The sequence below is a fragment of the Schistocerca piceifrons genome, chromosome 3, assembly GCF_021461385.2.
Source record: "Schistocerca piceifrons isolate TAMUIC-IGC-003096 chromosome 3, iqSchPice1.1, whole genome shotgun sequence".
Lineage (NCBI taxonomy): Eukaryota > Metazoa > Arthropoda > Insecta > Orthoptera > Acrididae > Schistocerca > Schistocerca piceifrons.
Window position 1 is genome coordinate 389,756,985 of NC_060140.1, and position 25,535 is coordinate 389,782,519.

Genomic DNA, 25,535 nt, shown 5'->3' on the forward strand with positions numbered 1-25,535 from the left:
ACTAAATGAAATAGGCAGACCAAATATCCCATTCAAGAGCCTAAATGAACTTCCACTAAACGAAACACTATTAATCAAAAAGACTGAACTACTCAAAACCAAAATTGGAGCTAAGGTCGTTGTTTACATAGACGACTACAAGGTAATTTCACCTGATCGTTACATTGAAGCATTTGATAAAAAAAATCGCTCCTCCCTTAGTTGTTTGAATGTTTTTTGATATTTAAGTCTGACATAATATCTAATTGCTTCATGTTTATTTTTATATTCTAGAATCTCTGCTACATCCTTACCTTTAACCATATCTTAACATTGCTATCTTCAACAGTAGTAATAAAACCAACAGATTTTGTTTTAAATGTAAAAACGTTGTTCTGTAAATCAACCAAATGATCCATTTATTATATAATGAATTAAGATAATTTATTTGTGCTTTTATGATATTAGCCACCAAAGCTGTTCAAACAAGAACGCTTGATTTATTAATCCAAGAGTTATGAGAACTATCGAAACCTAACCACTTAACAAACACTTCGTCACATTTCTTTTTCAACACCTTCTCAACCAAACAAACATCTGGATATTTTATCTTAAGCAACTCAGGCTCATAAAACAAACCTTCAACACGTTCTCTGCTTAAATCCTTCACCCTGTAAGTTGATGGGTTTAATGGTATGGCTTTGTAAATCTCAGATTACCGCCATTTATCAACGTCCATCTGGTGAAGTTGTTCTCTTTATAAAAACATGGTGTAAATGATAACGTTTCCAGACTTATGTCTTGTTAGTGGTTATCCAAAAACCGTGCCTGATGTAGGAATTCAGCCGAATACCAAAATAAATGGGGTTGTAAATATGTACACAGGGAGAACTTTTGTCTTCTATGATGATGTTTACTATCTTGAACTGAATGAATGTAACCATACAGTTAAAAGATACAGTTTTCTTAGAGACTTCCCAGGCATACTCACAAACATTGATTCTGTATTTAGGTATGTTGATAGGCTATTGCATTTCTTTAATAATGGCAAAGTATTCCTTTTTAACGAGTTTACAATCACATTGGTTAAAGTTGAAAATTATAATTTCTCAACATTTGGAATAGAATGCAAAAAGCAACCTGAAACAGTCGCACAAGTAGTTAATAATTTTAAAACTGTTCTCTCTCAGCTTGAATCTTTAGTCAAATGCTTCTTTTCTCACTATATGTTAGACCAATTGAAAGATGAGTGCTTTATGGTTACATAACCATCAAGCTTGCATGAAACTGGTTTACACTAATTAATTATGGAACAAGAAACCAGAAGCAGAAGAGTTTCAAGACTGCGTTAAGTTTAAGTTTTTTCACGTTACGTTTAGATTGTGTTTACGTTTTTTCACATTGCATTTACGTTACATTTACGTTGTGTTTACGTTTTATTATTTTGTATAATAAATTATTACCAAAATGAAGAATCCTAATGATGTACATAAAGCACGAGAGCAATTAAAATGAGAGAATATTTAAGGGATAGGTTTAAAGGATTTACAAACAAAAGGGATGATGAATATGACAAATACAAAAAACAGGAACAACCTGTGATTGATGCAACTGGTAACTTTGGTGAATGACTAGAAGGCAAACTAGATAAAGCTCTTGAGAATAAAAGTAAAGACCCTATTCCATTTCAATTTAATACAAGTGAAGATTTGGGAGTCAATAGAACATTAAGCGAATCGGAAGTAGATAATATGCTTTGTGATTATGATGAAGAAAAGTGAAATGAAATACATAGCAAGTCAAATGGCTTATGATTATCAACAATATGATGACTCAGAAGCACTAGCAACTCCAAAACCGAAACCAAAACCAACTTTTATAGGATCACATTTACTGGGACACCTGAACAACTGCAATGACTAAATTTTTTGGTTTAAAATCAATTGGCACTGAAAAATATGTTGGTGATGAACCTGTAAAATTTGATACATTAACTATTGGAGGAAGACACTACGATTATTTAACTGTACAAAGAAATGAATATCAAGTCACTGATGGATTAATGAATATTCTTACCCAAAAGTATTTTACTTTTGATGATCTTGATGATAAATTTGATGAAGATGATTTACAAAATTATGCAGAAATCTTACTTGAATCAAACTCATTTTTTGTAATGGGAAGCCTAGATGGAGTAGAGGGGCAAAATACAAATCAATAATTGAGCACATTCTAGGAAAACACTGTAGAAATGATAGTAGCTCAGAATCAAGTTTTGAAACTAGTACTCCAAGATCAAAAAGAAGTAAAGGTTTTGTTAAAGAATGTAATGAGCTGCCAATCGAATACATTTGGATGAACGATGCTAGAGACTTAATTTATCAAGCGGCTGTTATTGATGGTGAAGAGAAAGCAGGAAACAGTAATTTCTGAAATGAGAAAGTTACAATAATGGAAATGTTAACGTTGACGTTTAACGATTTTGTGATTAATAGCCCTAAAGGTACATCATACATTATAAAATTCTTAAACATGTTACCACCATCACTCTGGGAAAATAAGAAATATGACAAAGGAATAGTTAATTGGGCTTTGAATAATCTTAAAATGCCTGAGCTTCACATTCCTGGTTATAACTACTGTGGTCCATTTACAAAGCTGGAAGAACGATTAAACAGTGGAAATGAAGGAATTAATAAGTTAGGTGAAGCTTGTAAAGAACACAATATAGCTTATCACGAAAAATAAAGTAAGAGACATGAGGCAGATAAAGTCCTACAAGATAAAGTGTTGGCTAATGGTTTTAGTAAAGATTCTGAATGGAACGAAAAGTTAGCATCGGCTGGTATCGCTGGTGTTATGTACACAAAAAGGAAAATGGGCTGGGGTTTGTAAATAATTGTTTGTTAAGTTTAGTTTATGATGTTTTTATGTGTGTATCCATAAAAGCCCGTTTTAATTAGAGGCGCTACAACGTTTCTGTGTAATCATAGGAGAAAATGATAGCTGTCAGCCTTGGCGTGCTTTTTGCGCTGTGTGTGATGCAACCAGCTAGTGACCTTCTTAGCCTCGCTGTCTTGCACAGAAGCTGGCGCTGATTCATACATTAAAATGGGAAGCTGAGACACGTACTAGCTTCGAGCTTCCGTTAACAGATGGCACCCATATTTGTTCTGTTTAATTACTAGGGGATCGTGTTTCACTTTAAACACAAATTAGGAATTTTTAAATGTTGTTTTCTTTATTCATACTAACATTTACATGTGCTTTAGATTTAGTCTCTCCAAATGACATACAATAATGTGATGGAAATTATATATTTACGTCCAGAAGAAGCTGATGAAAGTAGAGCTTTTAGAATGTACTTTATCACTAGAAAACCGACTATATATACAAACTGCACAGGACTGCTTGAGTTCCCAGTTGCCCCAGGCTGTGAGTTGGGTCTGACCAAGCCAAGCAATGAGGATCATCGTTCATCAAGACACTGCTGTCTGGAGCTCTGCCCCCTGAATTAAAGACGACAGGTGACAGATGCGGAAGGGCAGCTACCGTCAAGTCGCTGGAAGACGACCTGGTAATGGAACTTAGACTACGAGAAGACTTTGAAAAAACCCCGGAGGGTAGAGATGAGATAAAGAGAAGTTGAAAAAATCCCTCTGGGGGTTTTCTTCCATGGTGCAGAAGGTTTTTGCCGTTTTTGAGAATGATTTTTAGATTTGATTCCCTTTTATTTCATTTTTGTACTGTGAACTTGTCCATTTCTTTTTAACCCCGCCGTTTTGGCAAGTTTGAATTGTTTATGGTTGTTCTTTTTAAAGGAGGCCATGTTTCACTGCTGCCTGATTAGAAAGAGAACCATGTTTCACCACATATGATTTATCTGCTTCTTTCATACTAGCTTTATAACTATAGAATAGAAGCCGGGTTCATTGATAAAGATAGTGTGAGGATGTGTTGTTGAAGAGAGTCTACAGTATAGACTCTTTGAGCCAGAAGAGAGTCAGCAGTATAGACACTTTAATTCTTCATATGTTTTCCGATTTTTTGCCCTTTGTTGTTTGTTTATTTGAAGAGAGTAGCGAATTGCTACCCATTGTTGTTTGTTTATTTGAAGAGAGGAACAATTCGTTCTCCTTTAATTGTGTATATGTTTTTTGGTATTTAGGTTTAACGTGATTTCTGATCTGTACATCGCCGTCTTAAACAACAATAATGAAGAGCGCATTTTTCGATTTTGTTGGTGGGGTTTAATTCATTCATTAGTTTAAAATTAGAGAATATAAACAAACTGGTTAATAAAAATAGTTCTTCTTTCGTTAAAATTATACTTGTCGTTTTTGGCTGGATAGACCCTCAGTTTTGAGTGGGCAAACCAGGTGTTTCATTGGGTCTCATTTGTTCATGTGTTTTATTGTTTTCTATGTCTATATATTTGCTAATTGCTTGACCCATGTCTGTTTATTCAAGTATATCAGTCACATCTTTACGATGGAGTGTGCTAGTGTCTTCATTTTATTTTGGTTGTATTGTCATTGCTCTGATGTGTGCAGTTATATTGATTCGACTATATTTCATTGTTTCTTTTATTTATTCATCCTGATTGTATTGTATTTATTCGACTTTATTACATTGTTGTGGACTTTAGTAACTGTTAATGTACAAATGTTACTGGTCATGGTTCACTGGGTTCGTTCTTTCTCGTTATAGTTGAGGGTCTTCGTTTTCTGTTTTGTTTGTTAATAAAAACTCATTGAAAGAAGGGTTACGGCCAACTGTTTTGATGTGTTTACTCTTAGTTCCTCATTTTATTTTAGTTTTTGTCTTCATATCGATGTGTTGTATTTACTTGCGATTTGTTTTAGATTTTTCTATAAGTGACTTATTTATTTCGATTTGGTTTTGTTTCAATTGGAGTTGCAGTGCTCTAATTTTAATGGGTTTGAATTGTATCTTCTTTGTTCCTTTAATTCTTCTACTTTGGTGGCGTTCTCGAACGAAATAGTTCCTCTCCTGTTGTGATTACTATTACTTCTTCATTTTATTTTGTATTCATTAATATGCCCTTGTTCCTTTAGCTAAGTGGTGTTGGTCTCATAGGGTCGATAAATGGATTTGAATAGATTCTATGATCTGGCGCTTGAGGGGCAGAGACCCCAATACATATCTACTGATGTCAACGTACAGCTCTTTGCTTGCACTAACCGAAACCTCCAAGTTACTGTCTATATTAGTGATTTCATGTTTGTGCATTAATAAATGATTACATAGGTCAGTTTTACTTTGAGTAAGCATGTATTCATTAGAGCCGTTTTAAATGTTTGTACCACCTGTCCAATGCAGTTCTTTTGACTGTCATCAGACATGGCCTTATAAATATGGCAGTGTAACAATTTATTCTTTCCTTGTGAAATGTTTTATCTAACCGTTAATCTCAAAGAATTTTCAGTTATGAAGGCAACTTGTGTGTAGGGACCTTCCTATTTTATTAGAAGTTGTGCCATTTTAAGGGAAGCTGACTAAGTAACAGTTCATCCTTATTAATTTTTTAGGTTCATGTTGTGAACGCTTTAATTTATTGAGTGTGCACATAACCATAGACCTGCCGTACCCATTTGCTACCACAATCTGCTTCAGTACCTCAATCTCCATATCTATCTCGTCAAGATCCAAAAGCAGTCGTATCAACTAACAAAACGTGGAGTGAAAATAGGCTTCCTTTTAACGCTTAGAATGACACAATATTCTGGATTATAGTAGCCGTGCATGTAAGTTTTCTAAGATGACGAATTTGGTGATCCGATTAGCTTTCGAAATGGTTAAGTCAAGACAATGACTTCTCCATTTCTAGAGTCAACTGTATATTCGGATGCATGGTACACATTTTGTCAACCACCTGCTTAAATTCTTCCCCATTCTCGTGGAATAAAATTATAGCATCATTGACTTCCAAATAATGGACATTTTAGGAATTATTTTTCTTTCTTTTTTGTTTTTGCTTGAAGTGTTTTGTCAACGGCTGGATTGTTCTAGCTACATTCTCAATCAAGTTAAAAAAAATGACTGAGAGTCATGTATACATTCATCGATACATTGTACATTATAGAAAAGCTACGAAATAGTTGATCAAATTAAAGATACGGTACTAGCTTAGCTTGATGTTAAGAATTTGACACTAATTTACTGCCGAAAGAAACTTCTGATAATTAAAAACAACTTATTCAAGTGTAATAAAGCCAGTTTAGGTGAAATTTCAGAACTAGTTAAGTTTCTGGATTTCACACTATCTACCAGTTTCTTCATGTTTAACAACAGGGTATTACGGCAGGTTGAGCGAGTGGCTATGGGTAACAGTCTGCCTGGTACTGTTGAAGCAATCTTTCTCGACGACTTGGAAATTAACTTTTTACAAAAATATCCAGTAGTTAAAAGTCGAGTCTTTCACTGCAAGAGGGATGTTAATGGGAAGGGGTAAAATCAGACAGGTGGCTGAGAAGATGTGTACCATGGATCTGAAATGTAGTTTACATTATAAGTGGAAAACGATAATATCCTGAATTATCTTGACTTAACCATTTCAAAAGCTAACTGTAAACACAAATTCGGCATCTTTCGAAAACCCACATGCACCAAGACTATAATCTCTGCAGCATCATGTCATCCTAACTGGTGTAAGAAAGCAATTTTCATTCATTGTTGAGTAGGGTGATACGACTACCTTGGGCAAAGGAAGATATGACAAGGAGATCGTGATCTTGAAGTAGATTATGGTAGCAAATGGGTGTGGCAATTCTACAGTTCGCACAAACACAATAAACTTAAGCGTCAGTGACATGAACCTAAAATAAGGAAGAAGTGCCATTTTATAAGAATGGCTTATCGTGACACAGCTTAAAAAAAATCTGAAGGCCTCTACGTGAAGCTAACGTGCAATTTGTCTTCGCAACTGAAAATTCGTTGGGATGTGGGGTTCGTCAGCAGATTTGAAATTTGAAACGTGCTTCAATGCCATTTCCTCACGCTAAGTAAAACTGCGTTAAGTAAGCATTTATCAGCGCACAAACATGAAATCACTAGTACTGACAACGACATGGAGATCTTGCTTAGGGCAAACGAAGGGCTGTACCTTGACGCCTAGACGAACTTTAAATTTATATTGCCAAAAGAAAAAACTTGACAAGAATCTTAAAGAACAGAATGAATTTTCATGTTGCACAGATCTAGTACGATAATGATGAGTCTAGTTTTACACTGGGAGGTATTCTAATAATTCAAATGGATGTCATTCACATCACTATGTTTACAATAGAGGACACTGTATGAGCCCGGATACGTGCAGCTGTGATTATTTTTAAGTAACAAATCGTGCGGGTACGTACCAAGTGAGCAAGATGAGGTGCAGCAGTCAGAGTGCATTGAACGAAGACGTACTCAATTGCGATTCCTATTTGTCGTATACTTGTTGGATGTAATTCCAAGCTCTGCAGGTTTGAGAGTGAATACGAACACTCGCAGCAAAACAGTAGCACCAGCGAAAATGCAGTTATGATCCACTGGGTTGAATGTCCTGTAAAAGAGTCACTTCATTGAAATAACAAAACACTAAATCTGTATAAATTAAAGACTACCGAAATCGCTTGTAAAGTACAATCTAACAATATTGAACGTTTCCTTTCCCCTGAACATATTTCTAAATCAGTTTCTTGTTGGAAACATGCAAGAAAGGATTAAACAAAGAGCTACCTGTGGTTAAGAATACGAGAATGATGCAGAAGAAACCAGTAGACATTAGCACCAGACATTGTGTTACCCGTCTCCCGAACTTGTTTCCGACAAAGTGAGCCGCATACAATGCAACTAGTTGCAGTGATCCTTTTCCTATGAATGCAACAAATGGATTCACTCCGAAATTACTGTTGCTGAAAAGTAGGGTAAAAACAGTAAACGCAGCAGCTGACCTGTAAAACGAAAATATGAAAATTTGTTACCCTATTTATCTTTTGAAATTATTCTCGTCAAATATAGCACTTTTAATGTATAAGTCGGTTACAATATTATTGCACCTGGGAGTGAGGCAGCTTCGGTTGCCTTATAGTAGGTAAGTGCGTAATCAGAGTTGATGGTGTAAGCACAACTTACATGAAAACATTGACAATGCGATTCGTTTGGCTTAAACACAACTGAGTTTGCTTACTGTGATGTCACCATGTGTTTTCGGTAACGGCCAAGTGCAATAATATGGCGGTTGAACTACACACGTTTCTCATCACTTGACCATAACACATGTTTGTGTGAACATTTGGTCAACACTAATAAGAACGCCAAACTGCAGGGCCAGACTGCCGATTGGAAATGGAGGAAAATACACGACTGACCATTAAGATTGCTACACCACGAAGATGACGTACTACAGACACGAAATTTAACTGACAGGAAGAAGATGCTGTGATATGCAAATGGTTAGCTTTTCAGAGCATTCACACAAGGCTGGCGCCGGTGGCGACACCTACAGCGTGCTGACATGAGGAAAGTTTCCAACCGATTTCTCATACACAAACACCAGTTGGCCGGCGTTGCCTGGTGAAACGTTGTCGTGATACCTCGTGTAAGGAGGAGAAATGCGTACCATCACGATTCCGACTTTGATAAAGGTCGGATTATAGCCTATCGCGACTGCGGTTTATCGTATCGCGAATTTGGTGCTTGCGTTGGTCGAGATCAAATGACTGTAAGCAGAATATGGAATCGGTGGTTTCATGAGGGTAATACGAAACGCCGTGCTGGATCCCAACGGCTTCATATCTCTAGCAGTCGACATGACAGGCATCTCATCCGCATGGCTGTAACGGGTCGTGCAGCCACGTCTCGATCCATGAGTCAACAGATGGGGACGTCTGCAAGACATCAGTCATCTCCACGAACAGTTCGACGACGTTTCCAGCAGCATGGACTATCAGCTCGGAGAGCATGGCTGCGGTTACCCTTGATGCTGCATCACAGACAGGAGCGCCTGCGATGGTGTTCTCAACGACGAACCTGGGTGCACGAATGGCAAAACGTCATTTTTTTCGGATGAATCCAGGTTCTGTTTACAGCATCATGATGGTCGCATCCGTGTTTGGCGACATCGCGGTGAACGCACATTGGAAGCGTGCATTCGTCATCGCCATACTGGCGTATCTCCCGGCGTGATGGTATGGGGAGCCATTGGTCACACGTCTCGGTCACCTCTTGTTCGCATTGACGGCACTTTGGACAGTGGACGTTACATTTCAGATGTGTTACGACTCGTGGCTCTACCCTTCATTCGATACTTGCGAAACCCTGCATTTCACCGAGCGAGGCGGCGCAGTGGTTAGACACTGGACTCGCATTCGGGAGGACGACGGTTCAATCCCGCGTCCGGCCATCCTGATTTAGGTTTTCCGTGATTTCCCTAAATCACTCCAGGCAAATGCCGGGATGGTTCTTCTGAAAGGGCACGGCCGACTTCCTTCCCCATCCTTCCCTAATACGATGAGACCGATGACAACGCTATCTGGTCTCATTCCCCAACCAACCAACCAACCAACCCTACATTTCAGCAGGATAATGCATGGCCGCATGTTGCAGGTCCCATACGGGCCTTTCCTTATACAGAAAATGATTGACTGCTGCCCTGGCCAGCACATTCTCCAGATCTCTCACCAATTGAAAACGTCTGGTCAATGGTGGCCGAGCAACTGGCTCGTCACAATACGCCAGTCACTGCTCTTGATGAACTGTGGTATCGTGTTGAAGGTGCATGGGCAGCTGTACCTGTACATACCATCCAAGCTCTGTTATTACGGCCAGAGGTGGTTGTTCTCGGTACTGATTTCTCAGGATGTATGCACCCAAATTACGCGAAAATGTAATCACATGTCAGTTCTAGTATAATATATTTGTCCAATGAATACCCGTATATCATCTGCATTTCTTCTTGGTGTAGCAATTTTAATGGCCAGTAGTGTAATTTTACAAGAAGAATACAGTTTTGCCGTATGTTCGTCATGTTACTTCCCTCTTCTAAAATGCCTTATACTGGAGTTATTACTTAGATTTTAGTAAAATTATAAGGAACCCATCAGTCGCGTGCAGATTCAAGAGCTTTTAACAGTTAACGCAAGGGAGTAACGTTGTATTTGATTGATTGAAGGAGTGTTGGGCTGAGTGTTGGTATGCACCAGCAAAAATTGCATGCATGTCACGATAATATCAAAAAGCACAATTCATGTGGACGAACTCTTAGAATTCGAATCTCGATTACAGCACGCTATTTCTCAGACACCGCCACAGTTATGTTACACACACCGGTGTTACATGTTAGGGGGAGAATGCTTCAAATATGTACACATGAAGCATAAAGACGTAGAATGTTAATAATGTCTGTTTCATCCCGAAGTTTTTAATAATTTACACGTAAATGATTCGATGGGATTACTTTTCAGCACACCTTCGTATAAAGAAGCTAATGCTAGACGATTACAACAAGAATTTGAAGGAATAAAAAGTAAAAGGACTTCGGAAAACAACTTCTGCTTGTATAAAAGTAAATATGATTTCAGCAAAATTTGAAAGGAAAGCTGTCAACATTTACAGTAAATAACATATTCCACTTTTCAAAATGGTTCAAATGGCTCTGAGCACTATGGGACTTAACGTCTGTGGTCATCAGTCCCCTAGAACTTAGAACTACTTAAACCTAACTAACCTAAGGACATCACACAACACCCAGTCATCACGAGGCAGAGAAAATCCCTGACCCCGCCGGGAATCGAACCCGGGAACCAGGGCGTGGGAAGCGAGAACGCTACGGCACGACCACGAGCTGCGGACTATTCCAGTTTTAATCCATAGGCGGAAGCGGACGGATGGAAAAAGAGACTGAGGGTGTCTATGACTGGAAATAATTGTTCCCTAACGTGATACAAGAAGAAGTGCGTGTCGAATAGGAGGAAGTAAGTATCGACTGAGAGGCAGTGTTTCGCAGAGCTTCGGAAGAACTGGGATCTGTCGAGGCGGAAAGGATAGGTTACATTCCTGCTTAATAGCTACAGTCGTTGGCAGAAGTGACAGTCAAAACGATTGGTGAAGTTAGTGTGCAGCATGTATGATAATGGTTGCATAACACCGAAAATTTCGAAGAATACGAACCAAACAATTGCAAAGACGGTTAGAGCTAGCCACGAGAGAACTATTGTATAAACAGATTCACAGCTCATGCACGTTAAATTCCTGACGAGAATAAAACACAAAAAATGAATAAAGAATGAAGATCTGTTAGATGAGGACGGATTTGGATTTAGGTTATTTGAAGGCACGATAGATGGAGATCCGGCGTTTTACATGGTACTGAAGCAACAACTAATAAAAATTAAGGTATTTTCGTAGCGTTTTTCGACGTAGAAAAAGCGTTCGACAATGTAAAGTTATGCAAGACACGTGAAATACTCGTGTAAGTAGGTACACACTACGGAGGAAGACGTAATACAAAATATATACACTATGCGATCAAAAGTATCCGAACACCCCCAAAAACATACGTTTTTCATATTAGGTGCATTGTGCTGCCACCAACTGCCAGGTACTCCACATCAGCGACCTCAGTAGTCATTAGACATTGTGAGAGAGCAGAATGGGGCGCTCTGCGGAACTCACAGACTTCGAACTTGGTCAGGTGATTGGGTTCACTCGTGTCATACGGCTATACGCGAGATTTCCACACTCCTAAACATCCCTAGGTCTACTGTTTCCGATGTCATAGCGAAGTGGAAACATGAAGAGAGACGTACAGCACAGAAGCGTACAGGCCGATCTCGCCTGTTGACTGACAGAGACCGCAGACAGTTGAAGAGGGTCGTTATGTTTAATAGGAAGACTTCTATACAGACAATCACACAGGAATTCCAAACTGCATCAGATCGACGGTAAGTACTGTGAGAGCTAGGTGGGAGGAGACGAAACTTGGATTTCATGGTCGAGCGGCTGCTCATAAGCCACACATCACGCCGGTAAATGCCAAACGACGCCATGGTTGGTGCAAGTAGCATAAATATTGGACGACTGAAGTGGAAAAACGTTGTGTGGAGTGACGAATCACGGTACACAATGTGGCGATACAAAAATGGTTCAAATGGCTCTGAGCACTATGGGACTCAACTGCTGAGGTCATTAGTCCCCTAGAACTTAGAACTAGTTAAACCTAACTAACCTAAGGACATCACAAACATCCATGCCCGAGGCAGGATTCGAATCTGCGACCGTAGCGGTCTTGCGGTTCCAGACTGCAGCGCCTTTAACCGCACGGCCACTTCGGCCGGCAATGTGGCGATACGATGGCAGGTTGTGGGTATCGCGAACGCCCGGTGAACATCATCTGCCAGCGTGTGGAGGTCTTGCACCCCTCCTTGTTTTGCGTGGCACTATCACAGCATAGGTTTACACTGATGTTTTAAACACATTCTTGGTTCCCACTGTTTAACAGCAATTCGAGGATGACGACTGCATCTTTCAACACCGTCGAGCACCTGTTCATAATGCACGGCCTGTAGTGGAATGGTTACACGACAGTAACATCCCTGTAATGGACTGGCCTGTATAGAGTCCTGACCTGAATCCTATAGAACGCCCTTGGGATGTTTTGGAACGCCGACTTCATGCCAGGCCTCACCGACCGACGTTGATACCTCTCTTGAGTCCAGCACTCCGTTAAGGATGAGCTGCATTTCCCCAAGAAACCTTCCAGCGCCAGATTGAACGTATGCCTACGAGAGTGGAGATTGCCATCAAGGGTAAGGGTGGATCAACACCGTATTGAATTCCGGAAATAAGGATGGAGGCTGCAACAAACTTGTAAGTCATTTTCAGTCGGATGTCCGGATACTTTTGGTCACGTAGTGTACGTGAAACAAGGTGAACCAGTAAGTATGGACTACTGACTGAGAAGCGATTATGTTAGAAAGGGCATAATGTAGGGATGTAGTTTATTTGTTCTTTTGTTCAACCTATATATTACAAAAGCAGTCTTTAGAAGTGGGCTTAAAACTCAGAGTGAAAGAATGTCAGCGATAAGACAGACAAATAACGTTCCTATACACATAGAAGTGTGAATGTATTTCAGGACCTGATAAATGGAGTGAACATTCAATGAGTATAATGGAATGATAGAGAGTAATGGAAAGAAATATGTTTGGAAGCAGTATAAAATATGATGACCGAGCCGAAAAGAACGTAAGAAGCCGACGAGCCCAGGCAAAGAGATTATTTCGCTATTTACTTCTCTTCTTTCAACAGCTTCTTGTTTGGTTTCACGTGAACTCGTGGATCCATTTCCAGAAAGTGATACATCATAAATACACTGACGGCATGTATCATTGTGACCACTGCTAGCCAGAGACTGAATGTCACCTAGTAGTGTTGCAGGCATGCTGCTTGGCTCGAGCTTTAGTTTCTTCAGCTTCTCAAAGAAATGTTGCGAGTCCTTTTTACATGAGTCGGTCTTTCGCCGTGCGGCAGAAGCAGAAAGAGTAAGTGTTTAGCGAAATGAAATACTTGGGAAACGTTCTGTAGAGCAATGGGTACTCCAACCAGTGACAATAAGAACAACACTCCGCCAGACGATACATCAGAAGAAGAACCGATAGGAACACCCTTTATGTCATACATACCCAGAGGACGGACGAATCGGCCTCATACGCCGCAAACACCACTCAAAGACTATTTATAAAGTGTGTCTCAGATTGGCAAAAGACAGAAAACGATCTACTTGTAATGTCAGGAATATGCTGCACACGTTGTACATGCGGAAAAGCGTGTGTGGGAATTACTAGACGATCTATGAACGTCAGGATCTCCAAACATAAAAGGTATTTCCGATAGCGACAAGTGGAGAAATCGACGGTAGCGGAGCACGCGCTTTGGGAGACCGACAGAATAATAACATTCGCCGACACGAATGTTCTCGCTTTGGAGAACAACTCCCACCCCCGATTCGACGGGGAAGCCACAGAAATACTCAGATACGCCAATAGGATTAAAGCTATGCAGAAGTGTAGTATGAGACGTAGTGGCCATGTTGCACACAAATTGCCTTCGCCACATTGTTTACTGAATAGCAGCCTTAAGCGTTTCGATCGTACACCATTTTCCAAGGCTAAAGGAGAAATGTGCGTCTTATCACTGGTACAACAAATGTTTACACTTAATCCACAATATTATTGAATCATCTATGGAGATCTTACCATGTATAAAAAAATATACCATATTGAAAACACTGCATACACTAAACATTTGCGTACATAGTAAGTAGAAATCTGTTGTGGGCAACAGACGAGAGCAGGCTAATTCCTAGTACTGCGTGAAATTTTAAGTGATGTCGGCAACAAGAAGACGCTAGGGAAGCAGTATGTCTATTATTTACATATAGTAGTTTTACAGATACGTATAATAAATTAGACGGAGTTTAAACATGAAATAAGACTAAAACTAGTAGATCATCGTATTACAATTGTTCAGACAACTAATTGCGCTATTAAACTCATACACGCTATAATTAACAGGGCAACAGATGGCATTACTTATTAAGAACAATTTCAGCATACATACAATTAACAAATAGTAGTTTATGAATACAGCCTCCATTTACATCATTTTAAAATTATAGTGAAGGGAAAAAAAGGGGAGTTTTGTGCCGTAACCGAAAGTTGGTAGGCGTGTTTCTACATCTGAAAGACGAAGTCTAATAGATTTCGCGCCATTCGCATAGGAGTGGCGCTGGTAGTGCCACTATGAGTATGAAAATACACGCTGTAACAGTCGCGAGCGTTAGTTACCTTTGAGATTGGGCGTGGTGAGTTGCTGTTAACCAAGAATGCCTTTAAGGCGACAAAGACGCCATTAGTAGGGCTCACTGACTGTGGGCGAGGTCGTGTTACACGGCTCCAAGAAGCTGGATGTTCCTTCGGCAGAAAGACTTGGCAGGTATGTGGCCATTCCACTTGATTGCTGGCGGCAGTGGTCACGAGTGTGGTGTCGCATATCGATACCACCTTACGGGCGCTCTACTGTTGGTAACGGAATTGCAAGTTTCCTTTAGACGCTGACAGTGGTCGCGCGGGATCAGCGGACGCAATGGTGTGCGACCGCTGAGCCACGCATCCAGCGGCTGTGTACTAAGAGCGCCCTCTGCCGCCGGAATATGGGATGGCAGGAGGCAGCGACTCAGCCCACTTGCACTAAGAGCCAGTTCGCCTTCTGACAATGTACAGACGCCATCTAGTCAAGGGATCAAACATCACAGTTCTTCCTTGTTGTCAGTGATGAGCTGGACTCTGTTTCTTGCTGCATTATCTGAATTCAGTCTTCCTTCGCTTAGAGAAATATAAGTTAACTAATTCTTCTGTATATACGAGGTGTAATTGGGAACTTTTAAGAATGGGCTTGTAATTGTACATTGGTGGTACTTTCATGCTACTGTAACGCATGTCCTTCAAAATAGTTCCCTTTTGACTGAACACACCGACTCCAACGGTGTTTCCATTTTTGGAAACATTCCTGGAATTTTTTTTCCTGAAGTGTGTTAAGGACGCTCTCCATATTTGGCTGGATGTCTTCAGTCGAGTCAGATCGCTTCCCTTTCAGTGAAAATTTCAGTTTAGGAAGAAGGTAGAAGTCCGCAGAGGTGAAATCACGGGAATATCGCGGTTGTGGAAGCACAGGAATTTTGAATCTGGTCAAAAATTCAACGGTGGAGAAGGCATTATGAGCCCGAGCATTGTCATGGTGTAGCACCCAACTCCTGTATTTCCACACCTTTTCGCGCAAACGCTCAAGGACACATTTGTAGTATTCCTGGTTAATAGTCTGTCCTCTTGGGTTAAATTCATGATGCAAAATACCGGTATAATCGAAAAAAAACACCAACATTTTCTTCACCTTCGACCGACTTTGCTGTGCTTTTTTTCGGTCGTGGTGAACCTGCATTCTTCCACTGCGAAGACTGCACATTGGTTTCAGGATCATATCCATATACCGACAATGCGTCACCTGTAATTACCCTATTTAACAAATCCGGGAAATTTTTAGTCCGATTAATCAGTTCTTGGCACACTTCAAGTCGGTATTGTCTCTGGTCACTTGACAACACTTTCGGAATGAATTTTGCGGACACTTAATGCAAGTTCAGATCTTCAGTTAAAATTGACTGAACTGCATAGAAATTTAAATTAAGTTCATTAGAAATCTCCCTAATTGTAAGTCTGCGATCAGAGCGCACTAAGTCGCGAACTTTCACAACATTTTCATTCGTTTTTGAGGTGGGAGGACGGCCGGACCGTGGTTCATCTTCAAATGATTCGACGCCATTTTAAAATCTGTTCAACCAGACAAAAACATTTTGCTGGCTCACACAATTATCTCGACAAGCTGTTTTTAATAATACGTAACTGTCAGAAGCAGATTTCCCGGTTTAAAAAAAAATTCACACAAGCTCGTTGCTCCGTTTTTACGTCCATTTTCGCGCAGACGGAATCCAACAACAAGCTCTAACAGACCCAACTCAACCAGCTGCCACCTCGAACTGAATAGAGGAAATGCAGTTCCCTGCCAGAGGGCGTTCAGAGACAAGGCAATGATTCACTCCCCACCCTCCGTGTACCTGCCTGCCAAACCAGTAAGCAGTAGTGGATCCATTCTTAAAACTTTCCAATCATATCTCGCATGTTCACTTGGTTGCTAATCCTTTCTGCCTCTGTCCAGACTCCCTATGACCACATTTGCTACACCATTCTTTAGCCCACCACTCTGTATCGTTTTAATCACGTCGTACACAAAAACGAGAAGGCACAGTTGCAAGAAGGCTGGGCTCCGAACGACCCAGTCGCACTACCAAGAGGCGTATGGCTTTGGCGGATCATAACTGTATTTTGCAGCAGCAATTTGAGCGACAGCTGGCACAACAATGACACAGCGAACTGTTAAAAATCGGTGTCGACATCTTGCCTTGGCTTGTTCGGTCACCAGATCAGGACAATTCCATGCCGGGCCCCTTCTAGCGTGCAAACCACCGCCATTCGCAAGTAGTGGTGTCTGCGAGAGCTGATTGGTTGATAGGGTGGACGCCTGTTAAAAATCGGTGTCGACATCTTGCCTTGTCTTGTTCGGTCACCAGATCAGGACAGTTCCATGCCGGGCCCCTTCTAGCATGCATCCGCTAACCCCAAAACCACCGCCATTCGCAAGTAGTGGTGTCTGCGAGAGCTGATTGGTTGATAGGGTGGACGCCTGCTCATTGGTTGATAGGGTGGACGCCTCTTGTGTTTTCTGATGAAAGCTGGTTCTGCCTCGGTGCCAGTGATGGCGGTGTATTTGTTAGAAGGAGATCTGTTGAGGGCCTGTAACCAGCCTGTATGTGTGCTAGGCGTGCTGGATGTACACACTTCAGGTTATCGTCTGGGGTGAGTTTTCGTATGACAGCAGGAGCACTCTCGTGGTTATCCCACGCACTCTGACTACGAAACTGTTTGTCAGTCTGGTGATTTGACCTCATGTGGTACCATTCATGATCACCATCCAGAGGGGACAGCCAGCAGGACAACACACGCTCACATTTCGCTATTGTAAACCAACAAGCTGTACAAAGTGTCGACATTTTCCTTTGGCTTGCCCAGTCACCAGTTCAGACCCCAGCTGAACATACATGGGACATCACCAGAGGACAATTCCAGAGTCTTCCACAAACAGCATTAACCATGAATGTATTGACTGACCAGCTGCAACAGGCATGATACTTCATCCACAAACATACGTCCTCTACCTGTACAACACAATGCAAGCATGTTTGCGTGCTTGGATTCAGCATTCTAACAGTTACACTGGTTATTAATGTACCAGCATTTCACATATGTAATAAACTTATTTAAAAAAAATTGTGGGAAATCTTATGGGACTTAACTCCTAAGGTCATCAGTCCCTAAGCTTACACACTACTTAACCTAAATTATCCTAACACAAACACACACACCCATGCCCGAGGGAGGACTCGAACCTCCGCTGGGACCAGCCGCACAGTCCACGACTGCAGCGCCTCAGACCGCTCGGCTAATCCCGCACGGCGGAATATTCATATCTCTCGCTTACATTAACCTGTGATTTTGCAGTGTTAATCACTTTTATCTAAGTAGGCAGAACCCTAAGTAAACACAAGTTAAAATAATCTTAGGGCCTCCAGCGAAGATTAGTGCCCTTCTCGGTTTGGTAAAAGATTATGTGGGTCTGCAGAAGGCCGGAATCTACAAAATTCCTTGCTAGTGTGGCAAAGCTTACATCAGTCAGACGACACACTCAGTACATGAAGCATTGTATTACCACAGGACACGCTATGGATTTTTCTGCCACAAAGATCTTGGCCCCAGCGAGAACTTTTTGTGATTCAGTAATGAAAGAATCGGTGGAAATACGCCTAGCACAAATTCTTATAAATCGTGACGGCGGTTTTCAACTGGACAAGGCTTGGGACCCAGTGATATCTCTACTTTCTTCTGAGAGAAGACAGTTTATTCATAATGACACATCTGCCGACATCTGACGTCTGGTTTTTAGTGACGCTAGCACGCATTTCGACAGAGGGCGGACCTGTAGTTTTCACCTTTATGCATGCACCTGCGCTTCACAGATGGAACACTATTTCCAGAGGGCGCGCATTTCGATAGAGGACGCTCCTGTGATGGCCGCCAATGCACATGCCTTCCCGCGCCGATTTATGCTATAAAGCCGACGCCAGAAACTTGCAGTCTCCCAATATCCTGATGACATCGCCTTCCTGGCTCTCTATCCTACCCTTCAATGGTCCTAACGCACCCTCCCAACCCACCTTGACCAGCTCACCACTTGGTGCAACCAGTGGTTTCTTCGTATCAACCCCTCCAAAACACAGGTAATCATCATAGGCCACACCACCCACCCCTTCCGTCTCCATGATTTCTACCTTACCATTTATGGTTGTCCCATCCAGCTCACGCCCACCCTGAGATAACTTGGCCTCACCCTCAACCATCACCTCAACTGGACCTCTCATCTCCTGACCATAGAGCAGAAAGCCCATTCCCGCCTCTGCCTTCCGAAACTCCTGTCTGGCCAGACATGGGGATTGCATCCTTCCACCATCCTCCACACCTGTAAATCCCGTCCGCAGCTCGTGGTCGTGCGGTACCATTTTCGCTTCCCACGCCCGGGTTCCCGGGTTCAATTCCTGGTGGGGTCAGGGATTTTCTGTGCCTTGTGATGACTGGGTGTTGTGTGATATCCTTAGGTTAGTTAGGTTTAAGTAGTTCTAGGTTCTAGGGGACTGATGACCATAGCTGTTAAGTCCCATAGTGCTCAGAGCCATTTTGAACCTATAAATCCCTCATCCATCCTATCCTCTGTTATGCCAGTGTTGCCTGGATCTCCGCCCTCACCTCCCACTTTTACAAGGTCTCCCAAAACCTAGAATGCCACCCACTCCACCTTGCCTTCCATGTCTGCTTCCTTCCCCTACAAGACTCCTGTACGACCTCATCCCCTTCCCCACTTCCTCCTTTTTCTCCAACATATCTGCATACTTTACACTGTCTGCAGGCTTGATCCCCCCCACCTCCTGGTTTCCTCCTTCCTCTCCACCCCCTTGATGCGCCTCTTTCGCTATATCACTCCCTCTCTCTGCCTCCACACCCTCCACGTCCTTCATCAGGACAATTTCCAGCACCTTCCTCTCCTGGATGTTGAACTTTGCCATGGCATCTACCCTTCCTACCAAATGTAGCCTGACCTTGTGCCACCTCTCCCCAGGGCTCCCCATTTCCTCTCCCCTCCTTCTCCCAGAGTGGATTTTCCTCCTTGCCTCACTGAGTCTCTGCACCCCCGCCTCAACTGTTTCCCTCCCATGTCGTTCCCTCCCTGGTCCCCTTCGGCTCGCCACCCCTCGCCCATTCCCCTCTCTCACCCTTTAGCACCGCCCCTCCTCCCTTTCTTTCCTTCTCCCTCGTTTCCATCCCCCTGGCAGATCCTCTCAGTATGTTCATCATCGTCAGTGTGCTATGTCAGTGTTGTGTTTGGTGCTGTTCTCCCCTCACGTCAGAAGCTGTGATTTTAATCATGTGCTGGACTCGTACACAGTGTTGCTGTCAGTGATTGTTATGCGCTACGTCGCCCATCGCTACTTTTATGCTCCAGCCATAATTCGCCTTGTGTTTCTATTAATCGTCACGGTGTGTGGTTCTTGGTGTGCAGTTTTTAGATTTTTATAACCATTTTTAGTCGCCCCATTTTTTACGCGATCTTAAATTATGTTTCCACTTTTATATGTCTGTTTCGCCGTAGTTCCTGTTTTATGTAGTTTTAAATGTCTCAATGTTCTGTACTTACTGTCTGTCTCTCAGCTGAAGAGCAGTGCCTTTGCTGCTGCCAGCCCGCCCCTTATGGGGCGTTGAAATACAATAAAGAGAAAAAAAAATTACTTGCAGTCTCAGGTGACTGACACTCACCTGCAAATGGCTGGACGATTGCCAGCCGAAATACCGTGGCAAAAAGTGAACATGATCCGGCTGCAATCCCGAAACCTCATCGAACATACAGCACATTGGGAAAACTTCAAGAATCCGATCCCACCTTTCCTGTTCCAGTCGCGAATGGCACGTGGAAATAAAAATCGTTCAGATGGCTCTGAGCACTATGGGACTTAACTTCTGGGGTCATCAGTCCCGTAGAACTTAGAACTATTTAAACCTAACTAACCTAAGGACATGACACACATCCATGCCCGCGGCAGAATTCGAACCTGCGACCGTAGCCGTTGCGCGGTTCCAGACTGTAGCGCCTAGAACCGCTCGGCCTCAACAGCCGGCACGTGGAAACAATAATTGTCAGTAAGTATCTGTATTAGCTGTTCTCTACAACGGACACACTTCGAAGATGATGAGAGAGGAATTCATGGAGCGAAAACATGGCTTCGAGACAGCGACCAGAGTTTTACCAGCAGGGAATATATGCTCTTACATAACGCTGCACTAACAGGGAATATCTGATTTTACAAAATGCTGGTGCAAGGCCATAGAATGTAATGAAGAGTAGGTATAAAACAGTACATGTAAAAGAAACGTTTACTGATATTGTCACCAAATTCTAGCTCTTACCATAAATATATTCCGAGAAAAAAGCTGTGGGACGTTATTTATCAAATAACCGTCGCAGTTATATTATTAAGAGAAACTACATAAGTTTCTAATTAGCAGTTTCGGTATAATCTGAACTAACTATACATAATGAACTTCAAATTAATGAACCTAATATTTTGTTCCACTCACCTATTGAGCACAAGTAAAATCGTATTTTTCAGGAGATTCTTGTTGGTTATGATGATTGTAAAGCCCATTTTCGAAGTTCTTTGTTGACAAAGAAAATCAATTTTTTTCGTGATGTCAGGAGACAAAGTTTTTCCATTTGTGTGGGCTATACGTTCCAGGACCTCGCAAGCGTCTTCTGTGCGTCCTTTATTTATCAGCCATCGTGGTGACTCAGGCAGGTACCTGCAAACAGATGCGTGGGTTTTAAAAATTTCTGTTCGTTTTTATTCGTGGTTTGGATCATACGTCTACATCTGTCTTCGAGAACAACTGTTAGGAGAAGTTCAAAGTATTTCAGTACCTTCTTTAATAAGACAATTGTTTATTTCAGTTCTAAATATTTCTCTTTGGTCCTGTTTGGCAGTTTAATACAAATTTGAATAGCTAAGCCTGCCACATACTTTCGCCCGAAAAGGCTATAACATCCCAATACATAACGATCACGAGCGAGCCACAAATGAATGAATTAACAGCAGTAGAACTCCCCTCCCCTCTCTATTCTCCTTTATGTGAAAAGTGTATGGGCTTACACCGAAAGCTGTTTTACACTCTCTGTGCACTACGGTTTGCAGGTATTTCAGAAACTTCAAGGTGACTAAAGGTGGACACCAGTTGCAAGGCATTTATTTTCAATACAGTCTGCTGCTGTAGATGAGCATGCGGCTAGAGACCGGTCCAGTTTAATAGAACATTAAAATTAAATCTTGTCAGCCAATACCTGGTATGTTATTTCAGCCACTACTAGCTGTGCCTGACGTGCCTCTTTCTCTCTCCAAGCAGGCACAAATGTACAAACAGACACAATTACATCTACAAAATAAATAAAAGACAATAATGTGTGTTAAAGTGAATTTGAAAAGTTTTATTCAGGTGTTTTGGGATATACAATAGTTTTTGTCTTTCTGTCTTCTGCAAAGTCAAATAACATTTTCAGCTGCCCCACCTGTCAGAATGCATCATAAAGCTTGGATTTTTCAGGTTTAATACCGTGAGAGGTGGCGCATAACTTTTTCGGCTGCCCCACCTGTCTACATGCAACATGTAATGGACCATGTGGAAACCATGGATTTTCCAGATTTTTAACACCGAGCGACGTGGCGCTGTACTTAGCACACTGGATTCGCGTTCTGGACGATGGTAGAAACCCGTGTCCGGCCATAGGTAGAAGTCAATAGGTGTTAGTTCTATAGGTCATTATGGGTACTGAACAGCTCCTCTTCGGCATATCCTACACCCAAATACATTTTCACCCAAGCAAGCTCTGACATATCTGTGACGTGGAGCGGCATCTTGTAGATAAAATCTTCCATTTCCAAATACCTCTCGGTTGGCAGAAAAAAACAATGTTTGCAGCATGTGAAGATACATCTCACCAGTTATAGTTGCTTCAAAAAGGAATGGGACAATCAAACCGCACGATGGCAGACCACACTACACATTAACACCTAGTAGATTAACTGTTTGCCCATGTGAATGTGAGGATTTTCAGGAGCCCAGTGCAGGCAGTTGTGGCTGGTTACAGGACCGTTCGGTTTGAATTGCGCCTCGTCAGACAAGATAATCGTTCCTGTAAACCCTTCGTCATCGAGGAGCAGATCTCCAAACAACACGGAGTACTCCCTCCTTCGATCGTCCTCCTCTAGAGCATACAGTGATCTTGGAATGTACACTTTCCCCTTTTCAGCCATCAGAATTGGTCGTACACTTCATCGGCTTACCTCACTTCCACGTACACCCTACTTCACTAATTCTGAGGTGACCTAGTAAAATGTTGCCACACAGCAACGCTGGAAGCTGGTCTGTTGATGTTTTTGGTCGGCCAGGTTTTTCCTTACGTGTGTCCTGAACAGTACTGTCGGCTTCGACTTTGTAGTGAACACGATAAATTGGTGTACGTGTTCGTGACTGAGTTCGGTATAATTACACTACGCCATTTCCATTGTACCTCTATCATAATATCGTACTACCAGTACCACTTGAATATGGGCTGGCGTTGCTCAAGCTCCAATCTTACTTCATTCATTGCTGCCATGTCATCTGCTGGAAAACGCACGCCATAATCTGTTGAGAAAGCAATGGACTACTTATAATCAATTATTCAAAATGACAGTCACAATCGCATTATTTATTTTGTCGCCAACCCGCGATGGGATCATCTTCAGGGCAAGTGTGTAAATTGCCCTGAAGATGATTATATCGCGGGTTGAAACAGGTTCGCGGCAAAATAAATAATGCGATTGTGGCTGTCATTTTGAATAATTGATTATAAGTAAATCAATCGCTGTTACCTCCACACAACTATGTTGTCTAAAAATTAATGGACTCCCTACCGCGCAAAATTGCAACGCTACGCCAGTTTGTTCCAAAGATATGAACTATCAAAACATATATATGTACCTTTATTATTCGTATATAGGGTGTTTCCGTAACAGCGCGGAAAAATTTAACAGGACATAGAGGATGCTCCAATGAACAATTTGAGGTACGGAATCTGGGGTTGGAGAAGCCAGCTTAAGGAGATAATAGGAAAAAAATAACATTACTGTGAATTCTTTTATTTACATTACATGACAGCAAATACCACCACTGTCACAATGAAAGTAAAATTTGTACCGTATCTTAAAAGATGCTGAAACTAAAGGCCATCAACCTCAATGCAAGCGTGACATCGGCGAACAAGATTCTGACCCACCCTGACTAATATCCCTGGTATGTTTCGAATCATATCAGAACCAGCTACATTACCCACAACTAATTTCAACTCCATATCCACTGGCGTCTCACGCACAGATAACTTCACATATACCTATAGGAAATGATCAAGGGGATTAATATCAGGTGACCTCGCAGGCCATGGAATAGGATCCCCCCTTCCTATCTAGCGACCACGAAATACTGTGCCGTTACTATTCGTGAGTAGTGAGTACCGTCGTGAGACAGGTTAGTTTTACCCTACTGATGACTGTGTCGTTGCGATAGTAATCCTGCTCAGTACGAGAGGAACCGCAGGTTCGGGCATTTGGTTCACGCACTCGGCCGAGCGGCCGGTGGTGCGAAGCTACCATCCTTGGGATTAAGTCTGAACGCCTCTAAGGCCGAATCCCGTCTTGATATATAATATGGCAGCAAGAGAGGGGAAGAGATCCAATGTGCACTCCGTGTGCATACCGGGGGGAGTATTTCCAGATGTGGAAAGGGTCCTTCCGGATGCCATGAAGGGTACAGGGTGCACCCATCTGCAGGTGGTCGCTCATGTCGGCACCAATGATGTGCGTCGCTATGGATCCGCGGAAATCCTCTCTCGCTTCCGGCGGCTATCTGATTTGGTGAAGACTGCCAGTCTCGCTAGCGGGATGAAAGCAGAGCTCACCATCTGCAGCATCGTCGACAGGACTGACTGCGGACCTTTCGTACAGAGCCGAGTGGAGTGTCTGAATCAGAGGCTGAGGCGGTTCTGCGACCGTGTGGGCTGCAGATTCCTCGACTTGCGCCGTAGGGTGGTGGGGTTTCGGGTTCCGCTGGATAGGTCAGGAGTCCACTACACACAACAAGCGGCTACACGGGTAGCAGGGGTTGTTTGGCGTGGGCTGGGCGTTTTTAGGTTAGATGGCCTTGGGCAAGTACAGAAAGGGCAACAGCCTCAACGGGTGCAGGGCAAAGTCAGGACATGCGGGGACCAAGCAGCAATCGGTATTGTAATTGTAAACTGTCGAAGCTGCGTTGGTAAAGTACCGGAAATTCAAGCGCTGATAGAAAGCACCGAAGCCGAAATCGTTATAGGTACAGAAAGCTGGTTGAAGCCAGAGATAAATTCTGCCGAAATTTTTACAAAGGTACAGACGGTGTTTAGAAAGGATAGATTGCATGCAACCGGTGGTGGAGTGTTCGTCGCTGTTAGTAGTAGTTTATCCTGTAGTGAAATAGTAGTGGATAGTTCCTGTGAATTATTATGGGTGGAGGTTACACTCAAAAACTGAGCTAAGTTAATAATTGGCTCCTTTTACCGACCTACCGACTCAGCAGCATTAGTGGCAGAACAACTGAGAGAAAATTTGGAATACATTTCACATAAATTTTCTCAGCATGTTATAGTTTTAGGTGGAGATTTCAATTTACCAGATATAGACTGGGACACTCAGATGTTACGACGGGTGGTAG

At 42.1% G+C, this 25,535-nt stretch overlaps 1 protein-coding gene across 1 annotated transcript in view; it reads right to left on the reverse strand.

Moving 5' to 3' along the window:
* The window catches only part of LOC124788683, a 30,858-nt gene extending 9,473 nt beyond the window's left edge, over positions 1 to 21,385 (reverse strand). The window contains exons 1-3 of the mRNA XM_047255965.1: positions 21,339 to 21,385; positions 7,723 to 7,937; positions 7,359 to 7,546 (exon numbers count right to left, since the gene is read on the reverse strand). Of these exons, the coding sequence (XP_047111921.1) occupies positions 7,359 to 7,546; positions 7,723 to 7,768 (234 nt within the window). The 5' untranslated portion in view covers positions 7,769 to 7,937; positions 21,339 to 21,385. The remainder of the gene's footprint in view (positions 1 to 7,358; positions 7,547 to 7,722; positions 7,938 to 21,338) is intronic.
* Between the last annotated feature and the right edge of the window lie 4,150 nt (positions 21,386 to 25,535).